The sequence below is a fragment of the Chenopodium quinoa genome, unplaced genomic scaffold, assembly GCF_001683475.1.
Source record: "Chenopodium quinoa cultivar QQ74 unplaced genomic scaffold, ASM168347v1, whole genome shotgun sequence".
In the NCBI taxonomy this organism is placed as follows: Eukaryota; Viridiplantae; Streptophyta; class Magnoliopsida; order Caryophyllales; family Amaranthaceae; genus Chenopodium; species Chenopodium quinoa.
The window spans coordinates 3,645,099-3,656,700 of NW_018744593.1; the positions used below are offsets into that span (position 1 = coordinate 3,645,099).

General features: G+C 35.2%; 2 protein-coding genes across 2 annotated transcripts; one reads left to right on the forward strand and one right to left on the reverse strand.

Moving 5' to 3' along the window:
- Positions 1-3,440: 3,440 nt before the first annotated feature.
- LOC110699826 lies at positions 3,441-4,359 on the forward strand. The gene is made up of 3 exons (XM_021877338.1): positions 3,441-3,640; positions 3,770-3,900; positions 4,238-4,359. The coding sequence occupies exons 1-3, from the start codon at positions 3,441-3,443 to the stop codon at positions 4,357-4,359; spliced, it is 453 nt and encodes a 150-aa protein (XP_021733030.1).
- Positions 4,360-8,210: 3,851 nt separating this feature from the next.
- LOC110699827 lies at positions 8,211-8,774 on the reverse strand. The gene has a single exon (XM_021877339.1). It carries the CDS (start codon positions 8,772-8,774, stop codon positions 8,211-8,213), a length of 564 nt encoding a protein of 187 aa, XP_021733031.1.
- Positions 8,775-11,602: the final 2,828 nt, after the last annotated feature.

Below are 11,602 nucleotides of genomic sequence, written 5' to 3' on the forward strand. Positions count from 1 at the left end.
CTTAGTAGCCATGAGTTGAAAATAAACTAGAGATGGAGATGAGCTTTGTGGAGATGCTTGTGGTGGTTTTATTGTACGCCTCTTAGGTATAAGAGGTTATTGTGGCAATGACTCGACCGCACCAATCTACCCCTGCTCCTTGACCAAGTACTGTGAAATAAAATAAATTAACTTAATGGTTTGACTCACTATTCAAAATAGGGAAGGAAGAGGGAAAGATAGACATTTAAAAACAGGTAAGAAAACCTCCACTCTTTTTTTGTGACGGAAAAAGGAGACACATGCATGAACCTAGTGTACGATCATAAAAGACATGGTGCACGACACGAGTAAAAAATAAAAAAGATTGTGGACTATACTTGACTCATGAGTGATTAGGTGATGTTATAAGACTTGTGGTATGATCGCATGGCTAGACATGTAAACAGTATCAAAACAACTGACGCGTGGACCAAAATAGCACGGAAGACAAATATAGGGACTGACTGGACTTAAACCTGGGCACCGTGGCACGGCACTACTGTCGTGACACGGCAAACTGTACCGTGGTGCGGCACAAGTTGCTGTGACACGGCATTTCTACTAAGGTACGGTAATCAGTTCCAGGTTGTTTTTGTGCTTTTTTTTCCAGTTTTTTTTGTCAATTTTAGAGTTTACGCTAATTACTAAGTGAGTATGGTCCATTGGCATTAGTTAGTCATAATAAACCACCATAGACAAAGAAAGATCATTAAGGTTAGGATTGAAACACACATAGGGCACGTAGGCACAATGATGCAAAGAAAAGTTCGCAAACTAAGGTCAAGTTCTATGTTCCACTATGATCAAGTTTATTTGGTGTCAAAAGGGTACCATGGTTAAGAGTTTGGACGCATAAGCAAGGCAGCCTCCCTTGAGGGTGTATGCCAACGGGCGGCTCCGCAAGTTCATGATTAAATTAAATTCGACTCCATGGTTTGGGTTGATTTAATAATTTGGATGAACCCTTATTGCCATGAGCATTTTTGGGTTGATAGAGCTTAAATCCCCGAGGCTAAGACGTATGTAGAACACACACGTTTTTTCAGAAAAATCGATGGAAGCTAATAACGAGAAAATTACAAAGCCACTTGAAGAATTTTACGACTGTCGCGACATGGCAGAGCATACCGTGTCACGGTACAAGACGCCGCGTGACGGTATTCTGTACCGTGACACAGCATGCTTGCCGTGATGTGGTAGTATGGAAATTAATCTAGTGCCCCTGTTTTTTCGTTCGCAATCAGGTTATTCGAAATTTTCCTACGAGACAAATCTAAAAACGATGTTAAACGTCAATGTATATGCAAAAATGCCAATTTAATCACAGGAATACAATTCAAGAATCTTTCAAATCTCATCCACTTATCTCAATTAAATACCGATCACTCAAATCGATAAATAACCAAGAATCCTCCCCAATGGAGTCGCCAAATTGTAGGTGTCCTTTGAAGCGCGCCTACGTTAAGCATGTTGTGAATATGCTTGGCACTCATAGGAAGTGGGAATTGACATATATACGATCAGGGACACGATTAGGGACAAAGCAAAGTAGGGAGCCGCCGATAAGTTTTTAAGGAACTTGTAAACCGTTCACAAATCATAAAAGGCAACCACGATTAAGGGACAACGAAAGACAACAACGATTGACCCGTGAAGGTTACACCCCATTTATAATCCATGAGATTACTAACTCCATATGGTTCGGAACCACGAAAGGAGGATCGGGGATGATGGTACGAAGTGAGTCATGGAGTCACATTCGCTCGTATTGGCCTCTACTCGATTCTTTTTTTGAAAAGTGATTCCTATGATTTCAAAGGTATGCAAACAAAGATTCAATTTTCTCCAAACTAATATTAATCTAAATTGATTTAATGTTAATGCAACATATAATTCTATAATATCGTGATCACTTCAGTTAACAACAAGATTAAAAAGGAACCTAAACCGGTCGTCCAAATTATCTTATTAGGCGTGATATTCACTTACATATTCCCTTTAAACATGTAATACGGTGATCAATAAATAAAATAGAATAAACATCAATATTGGAAGAAATTTAACAATAATAACGTTAGAAAAATCAAAGCATAATAATAACCCTAATCATGATACTAGCAACAAGAATAATAAACAGAGTAATTAAGTGAATTAACTACTCACGTTCCGCGTTTCCTTGAATTGCTACATCATGAATAAATAGTTAGAAACTTCAATAAAAATATAAATCAAATTGAAACAATTAAATTAAATAAAAAGTAGAGTTGATTTGGCCCAAACCCTCAGTTAGTTCTACCTTTCACGCCATGGTTTAACTATAGAACTTCGGGTCAAGTATGGAATCCTTGGAGTGCTTAGGGGAAGTATTATGAGAGAATAGGGTTGCTAGTATTTAGGGTAAAGAGAGAAGAGAATGGTTGTTGGTGTAGGGGGAAAGAGAATGATTTTTGGTGCCCCGAAACTAAGGAAATTAGCCTCGTATTTATAGAGGGAAAGGACCAGGGTGATGCACGAAACCCTAGAAATGATAAGGCGCCGCGGAAAAACCTTAACTGAACGCTGCGTCACGGCATGTGTGCCGTGAAACGATGCAAGATGTTGTGACGACAATACCGTCACGCGGTATATCTGTCGTGACACGGTGTCCGTTTCTGCCTTAAATCCGTCCAGATTCATTTTAACCCTAATTCTTAATCATTAAGTACGTGATTTTTAGGTGTCGTTTCAGAGTTTCGGGCTTATTTAGACTTATTATTTATTAACTGGGCTAAATTAATAAATAACATGAAATGAATTAAAAAGGGTTTGGGCTGAAATGTGAGTTAGACTGAGTTGGAATAAATGCTTGGACTGATTTGTAGATTGAATATGTTTGACTGAACATGAGTTTTAAGCACTCGCGAGATTAAATACTCGACTCGCCCAATAATGGCGGTGAAAGGTTGTTCATTATCGGGTTTGGTTTTGGCGAGACATTTTTAGGTGTCTACAATAAGGAACATACTTTACCTTTGAATGACTCTTTTCCTGATGAAAATTTATATGTTGTTTTTGCAGAAGTTCCTTAGTATGCTGATATTGTGAACCACCTTGTTGGAAGGAACTTGCCTTTGGAACTAACAAGATCTCAAAAGGTAAAGATAAAATCAGAGGCTAAGTATTATTTGTGGGATAATCCTTTTTTGTGGAAATTTTGTTCTGATCAATGCATTAAGAGATGTGTGAATGACAATGAATTTGAATCTGTATTACGTTTCTGTCATACGTTTGAATGTGGTGGACACTTTGGACCTAGGAAAACAGCACACAAAGTCTTAGAAAGTGGACTATACTGGCCCACCCTTGTTAGGGATGCATATATGTTTTGTAGAAACTATGACCAGTGCCAGCGTACAGGTAATTTAAGTGGTAGGAACCAAATGCCCTTGCAAAACATAGTGGTTTGCGAAATATTTGATGTATGGGGCATTGATTTCATGGGTCCCTTTCCCTCTTTCTTTGGTTTTGCTTACATTCTTATGGCTGTTGATTATGTGTCTAAATGGGTAGAAGCTAAAGCTTCTAAAACTGATGATGCTAAAACTATGGTGAATTTTGTCAAGAGTCGAATTCTTAATAGGTATGGAACTCTAAAAGAAATCATTAGTGATAGAGGAACACACTTCGCCAATAGTACCCTAGGGAACTTGTTGGCAAAATATCATGTGACCCATTAGCTTTCCACTACATATCATCCCCAAACTAATAGGCAAACTGAAGTGCCTAATATAGAGATTAAGTCCATTTTAGAAAAGGTAGTGAGGCCTAATAGGAAGGATTGGAGTCTTAGACTTGATGAGGCTTTGTGGGCTTATAGAACTGCTTATAAAACACCCATAGGTATGTCCCCATATCGTTTGGTATTTATCTTCTTATTGAAATTGATCATAAATCTTTTTGGGCTATCAAAGAATGTAACATGGACTATGACATAGCAGGAACTGAGAGAAAGTTGCGCCTACATGAACTTTAAGAATTTTGATTGGAATCTTATGAAAATGCTCAGATTTACAAGGATAAAACAAAGTTGTATCATGATAAGATGCTAACCAGAAAACATTTTATGTTGGTGATAAAGTTTTACTTTTTCAATCCAAAATGAAATTGTACCCTGGTAAGTTACAAGCTAGATGGTTGGGACCCTTTGTTTTTACTAATGTTTATCCTCATGGTGCAGTAAAGATTCGCAGCTTGGAAACTAATAAGACTTTGAAGGTCAATGGACATAGATTGAAGCCTTACTATGAAGGAGTTTTAGTGTTCCTCGTAGAGGAACTGGAACTTGTGGATCCAAACTAAGCAAGAACTATCCAGCCTAGGACATGAAATAAGGGCGCTGCTTAGGAGGTAACCCAAGGATGTTTCTTTTCTCTCTCTTTTATTATTTTCTTAGTCGGTAAATTATCATGGCTGCTCCTATATGATTTCATGTTGCATGTTATGTTCCTACATTGGGGACAATGTAGAATTTAAGTGTGGGGGAGGAACATGCATGTTTTTGTTAGGATACCACCTCTAAACTTCTGGGAAAGACTTACTCTAAGGAAAAACAGTAAAATCTAATCTAGTTGATTTTTATAAAAGTAAAAAATAAAAAATGAAAAATAAGAAGGAAAAAATGAACAAAAAAATGATGATTTTTTGAAGTTATGCACTAAAGATCTTCATCTCTAGCAATTGTGACAAGTAAACTGTTTTTTTGAAATTCGACTTGTAAGCAATTTGGAACACTACTTTGTTGGCTTAAGATGTGGTGATGTTGGGAAGGACCTTTGCTTATTTAATCCACCTAATTAGTACTTGGTGTTTTCTATGGTGACCTTTCACTACCCTTCGTTACTGGAGAATTACTTGACTTTCTTAATGAAACGAGGGAATAATGGTTCAAAAGAAAAAAAAAATGAAAAGAGGACTAGTAATCCCAAAGGTGAGGAAATTGAACCATTGAAAAGAAAAAAATCAATAGAGGGATCGGTTCCTGAGATAAAGGAGCTAAGGAAAAGCAGATTAAAAAGCCCCAAAAGTAGGCAAAAAAGCGAAGTATCGAGTACTCCTTTGAGATAAATGGGTGGCAAGTGCAATGACACATGAACAGAACGATCCATGTACTTAGGTAAGTGCCTATTGAATGCGAAAGCACCAGGGAATCAATTGAAAGACTATAATGGTCCAACTTGACTAGCCTAATTCTATGGGCCAATACACTTGCACTCGAGCCCCTAGATTGCTTATAAGTTAACAGTGATATGTTTTTGAAATCGCTAGAGTATGGGAGGAAGTTGTATCCATAGCTTGCTAATCTAACAAATAAGCTTGTGGTTCATTATGGAAAAAGAAAAATAAAAAGTGTTTTAATTTATTGTTGAGTACTTATGAGTGAATGTCTTATACGAGAGGTCTAGTGGTATATAGTCTATCTTCTTTTTTTCTTATATAAGTTCTTTGCTCGAGGAAAATCAAAGATCTAAGTGTCGCGGAATTTGATGATTGTCATTTATGACACTATTTTATAGTCATGTTCCTTAGATTTTAGGTTAGTTCCTTTAGCTTTTTAGTGCTTTTATCTATGTTGTTATAGGTTATTGAGTCATTTTGGATGATAAAAAGATGAACTGAATAAAGGAGCCAATGTCAAATGCAAATGAATATATGCTGAGTTCCTTCGGAGGAACTGGAAGACTGACGCAAACGCAAAGGAAATTACTGACAGTCCGAAATTTGTCCATATTCATTGCAACGTGATATTTGGTTACATGGAGAATAGTTCTTGAATATTTACAGCTGGAAGGAAGATATATTTAATAAGAAGAAGATGTAACCATTTAGGAAAAGATTTGGCAAAAGATAGAATTTTCTAGATTTTATCAAACCACTTTCCTTATCTTAGAATATCTTCCATATTTTAGGGATTTTTACTTGGGGAATAATTTTATCACGATTCTATAAAACCCCAAAGTTATTTAGCGTTTAAAGCATCCATTCTTCATTCATCTCTCACTTGTGCTCACGTTTAGAAGGAACTGCCTATAGGAACTCGACATGTCTTTCTCAAAAAGCTTTTATTCTTTGCTCTATAACATGAGTGAGTAATTCTTTATACTCAGTAGTAGTTAGAGGAGGCCATGTAATTAGTATTTGAGACAAGTTAGTTTTGTTTTAATGATAATTAGTTAATGTTTTGGGAATATTCTTGAATTACTACTTATTTCTATGAATGATGATTTCTTATAAGTGGGTGCGCAATTATTTGTTTGGGTCTGATTTCTATTGCTAATTAATACTACTAAGTTCATAATTGCTTGGGAATGTTAATGAAGTAGCAACCAACTGTAGAGGAGGACGTTCCACTCTATTAATTGTGAAGTAATTCTTGATCTAGGTGAAACCGTGTTCCAGTAATGTCATGGTTGTCTACGCTTGATGTTTTCCTAGTTCCTTGCTATCAACATGTTAAATTCCTTGCTCGTAGTATAGGGGTTATTTGTTGGTTAGGGTTAGTGAAAGTCGTACGAGATCTAAACATTAATAAGGATAAATAGAGGAACTTGTTCTATTAGTTAAGTTGTTCCTAATGGGTTAATTATTGTGTCAATGATTTAACGAAGTTCCATGGTTGGAATCTGATTATTTACCGAGTGTTTTCTCCATTGATTGTTTGTTCTTTAGTTAAAATTCCTTTTATTTTTATTCCTTTAGTAATTTTATATTAGATTTCTCATATCAAAATCCCCCCCAGAGCGTGTTACTCTTGTGGAACTTGGATCTGTTAACTTGTTACTTTAGACTTACTTTCCTCGTGGGATCGACTCTTACTTGCCCTATCTATTTCTTAAGGTGAATAAGGTTTAATTTTGTGTGCACTTTGACAACACACCATGAGTCTACCTACTTATCCTTTCGGAATTAGATCATTTTGTAGTTTTGGCATTGATTTTTTTATGACATTGTTTGGACATGTCTGTAAGAGGTCTTTTGGGGGTTGTAACGTGGTTAGATTGAAGGTTGCCAAGGAAGGATATAAAGCTCCAGACACAAATTAAGCCCCCGAGGTGTGCTGTTGTATTGATTAATATGAATTTTCTTTTTTTTTAATTTTTTTTTTGTTTGACTTAAAGGTTCAACTCTTGATTTTCTGACATTTCTGATTTTGACTTCTTTCGATTATTGAAACAGGAAACTTGTATTTGGATATTTCCTTCTCACTCAGAATTTTGTGCTCTAGTTTTGAATTTTTATTTCTGAATTTAAATATTGCACAGGTTTTGAACTTTTATTTTTGATTTTGAATATACGCAAATCGAGGGTTTCATAGTATGCGAAAGGAACGTTTTTAGGAATGTTTTTTTATGTCTGTTGTTTACACCTGTTTGTCATTTAAAGGTATTTGGTGAACATTTGTAAAACTTTAGAGCATTTATTGAATTTTAAAAGTACAAAGACATTTGGTGAATAAGTTGAAAACTGAGGGATATTTGATGAAAAAGTTGTATCCTAATGTATTCAAAGTTTGATATACAATAGAGTTAAATGTATATACAACTATTTATTTTATAGTAAACTTCTTTATATTAGTGAAGTAAAGTGCAACAGGTTATAATTACCCTAAAGTAGGTTATAAGTTCCCCTAAGCTAGTAATCATAATAATTAACACTAGATCAAGAACTCCGTATTTTATATAGAGATTTCCGTTTAGTCGCCAAATATTCTTCTTACCAGTGTATAATTGTATTTGTACATAGATACTGGTGCTCCGTAGAAGTGAAAGACAAATCTAGTCCAAAAATTTGTCAGCATCACCTTACTTCTCTATTCCTTCACATGAAAAGAATAAAAAAATAAAAAAAAATAAAAAAAAGAAATGAAACGTACATACAACAAAGATTAGATGATAATATCTCTGTTTTGCAAAGTCGATGTTCTATTATTTGCATAATCCAACTCATGTCATTTATGATAAGCACATGACTAAGTCCAAAATTCTTTTGAAAGAATATACAAACTATCCTTGTAACAAGGTAACAATGCAAATAGTATAATAAAATCTCAATCAAATAAATAATTATTCAACCAAATAAATCCTATTAAAAAAAAAAATTCTAACAAATAACCTTTTGTTTTTATCCTTTTCCTATTTTTTTGGGATTAAAAATCAATAGCGATCTATATCACACTTTGTACTTTGAGAACTCTTCCCAGAAGACAAACCAATTAACACAGGAATGCAAATAATCCTCAATGTATAATTCTTATGCTTCCACCTTTTAACCTCGTATCTAACCGCAGCCCGAACCCGAATCTCCAACTCAAATCGCCCGGCTCGAGTCTCATTCCTAATATCCCTAGCCAAGCCCGGGTCCGAAATCATAACATTTTGGGCCTTAGGCTGGGCCGTGAACAAAATATCATCCCCATGATGTTGGAAATACGGGCCCAGTGTATCATACGCTAGGGTGTACCCGTTGTGGTACACTGAGACCACAACAACGTTGTAGTCAATCTTGTACTTAGAGTCACGGTTGTGGGATCGTACCACAACCGTGAACGTAGCGTTAAGGCGATTGTCGGCGGTGAAATTGTAGTCGTTGACGGCAGCTTGATCGACGGAAAATGTAGGAGATTTCATCTTGTCCGCTAACCAAGCGATCAATACTGCTATACCTCCTAGAATAATAAATGTTATTACGAAGCAAATAATCGTTGCTTTTGCGGCCATATTTATATTTGATATAATTATTTTCGTAATCGAAGATTTTAGTTGTTTATAAGAGAAAGAGGAGAATAGAGAGAAAAGATGGGAATGAAGGAGCTGAAAAATTGGGATTCTTGAAAAAATGTCAACTAGATTGCAAACAAAAGAAGATAGAATTAATCATACGAAAGTTCGTTACCTATACAATTTTGATTTAAAAAATAGCTTAGGAAAACTAAACATTCGTAATATTTTATTTGACCCGTAAAAAAATAGATAAATAATTGTACTTATAATATTTTTATTTACTTTTGTTTTTGATGATATAATTACGGTAAGATCTATAAGAGGTTCAAATTCACATGGGTGATGAGCATAAATCCCATTTTTTTAGAAACTATCTAAACCGACTTTTTACATTGATGAATCTTATATGATACCTAGTACTGCTATATTTGTAGATTTAAAAAAAAAAACAAAAAAAAAAAAACAATTACACTTTCTGAGATTTTGTTTAGTTGCAATTTATACAAAAAGTGTACTCAGACTCTCAGATAAGTAGAATACATACAAGTTTGATTATATTTATAGAATTACAGCTAGGTGATAGGTGTATTTTATATGTACTTTTATTCGCCGTTTCACGGTCATTTTTATGCATATTTGAGCATTTTGGAGCTATTTTTGTTACTAATATGTGGTTTCTAGCTTAGTATTTTGTAGAATTGGTATTTATTTTGTAGCAATTTCTTAATTTTCGGTTATTTCCTAATTTTTCGAGCCACTACGAGATATTGGAGCCAAGATCACATCGATGACTATCCTATGAAGCCCAAGACCGAAGATTTTAGTGATTAAGGGCTCGGTTCGTGAAAGATGGTCCAAGCTTATGAACCAAAAGAGAGTAGAAGAGTGGACCAATTGGAAGACTCAAGGTCAAATGAAGAATCCGGCCTCAAGGATGTCCGGGCCTGATCGAGCTATCATCCGCCCGATCGAGTAGATGCCCAGCTGAAGATTGTAATAAAAAAGGCGGACCCGATCTGGCGAGCCTCTGCCCGATTGAGCGTGTGTATTTCCGAAGACCTCTAGTTTTAGTTGTTTTCTTTCTTTTTCTGGATAAAAATTTTAACCCTCGTTTTAGTTTTATCAGCTAAGTTTTTTTTTTTTTTTTTAGTTTTGATATTAAGATTTTTAGAGATCGAGCTCTTTAGTTCGAGGATTATTGTTGAACTCAAGATTTCATTAATTGCATATTCAGTAGTATTTTCCTTCTTTTGGTATTACTTCTATTCTCCTTTATTGCTTCATTTAATTGTTTATTAATTTTAATCTTGTTGGATTTAATTGCTTTGATTAGTTTAATTTTAATTATGTGTGAGTAGTTTAATTTTAGGGATTTTGGGGATCCATGATTAATATGAAGGAATAAATTGTTGTTGTTGTTGTTGATATTGCATATTACTATTGAGTTGTTTTAATTCTTTGCAATTGGATTATGAATCGAGCAGATGTAATTTGATTATAATAGGGTTTAGCAATATTTAATTGATGAACCTAGCAGATGTTATTTCGATATTAAAGGATATTTTCCATAAGAGCTTAGATGTAGTATGTAAGATTTGATTGTTTGAATAATAAATGCGAGAGCATGTTAATCTGATTAAGTTCGAGGTCAGATAGGCATGAGCCGTAGTGTGCAGGTAGGGGATCGTCCGGTGTGCTCTCATTGTAAGAAAACGGGGCATGAAGCCTCGGGTTGTTGGTCATTGTTGTCGTGTACACATTGTAAGTAGAAAGGGCATGATGCGAGTCTTGTTATGATGTCCTTGGCTATCCCGAAGGTTGAACAGACAACAAGAAATCTTCCTCACTAGGCCGTGGTCAAGTGGGGGGGGGGGGGGGGGGTGCGTGCCAATGCCACCTCGGCTTGCACTAATCCTAATATAGCAAGCAATTCTTCCCCAATTCAAGCCTTTACAAGCCAACAATGGAAACTTATTTTGAGTTTCGTGGGTGATTAAAATATTCAAGAAAATCGCTTGAATGGTAAGTGTAATGTTAATTTGATGATTATCGATACTGGCGCTACGCATCATGTCACTAGAAATAAGACTTAGTTATTTTACACGCACAATATTGAATGTCTACTTGGTTTGCCGAATGGTGAAAGTGTTCTTGCTATCTTAGCAAGATCAGTTTGTTTGTCTAACAAAATTACTATCAGTGGAGTTTTTTTTGTGCCAATCAAATTTTAATTGCAATTTAATTTCAGTTTCTCAACTTAATGATCAGTTGAAATTTGTAGTCTAATTTGATTATAATATGTGTGCTATACGGGACCCAATGAAGGAGTTGATTGGAACGTTAGTTAGAAGAGACGGACTTCACAATTTTAACAAACTGGAATTACATGTGTCTGTGGTTGAAGCGTCATCAAGTTTGGAGCTTTGACATAGAAGAATGGGGCATCCTTCCGAGAATATGGTTATGTTACTTCCTCATTTTAGCAATAATAAGAGTAGTTTAGCTAAAGGGTGTGAAGTACGTTGTCGTGCTCAACACCATAGAGACAAGTTTCCTGTTAGTAACAATAAAGCTTCTAAAATTTTTGAAAAAATATATAGTGATTTTTGGGGTCCATATTGACATGTTTCGTCATGTGGGGCTCGTGATTTATTTACAATTGTTGATGATTATTCAAGAGCTTGTTGGATTTGTTTGTTGCTTGATAAAACAGAAGTGTTTCAGATATTTATGGATTTTGTTGCTATGGTGGATAGGCAATTTAATCAATCAATTAAAGTGGTGCAAAGTGACAATGGAACTGAATTTAATTGTTTGATTGATTA

Coding starts and splice junctions, on each gene's coding strand:
- LOC110699827 (XM_021877339.1), bottom strand. CDS start 8,774: ATGGCCGCAAAAGCAACGATTATTTGCTTCGTAATAACATTTATTATT.
- LOC110699826 (XM_021877338.1), top strand. CDS start 3,441: ATGCCCTTGCAAAACATAGTGGTTTGCGAAATATTTGATGTATGGGGC. Junction 3,641..3,769: donor AAGAGTCGAATTCTTAATAG/GTATGGAACTCT, acceptor CCAAACTAATAG/GCAAACTGAAGTGCCTAATA. Junction 3,901..4,237: donor TGCTTATAAAACACCCATAG/GTATGTCCCCAT, acceptor CTCATGGTGCAG/TAAAGATTCGCAGCTTGGAA.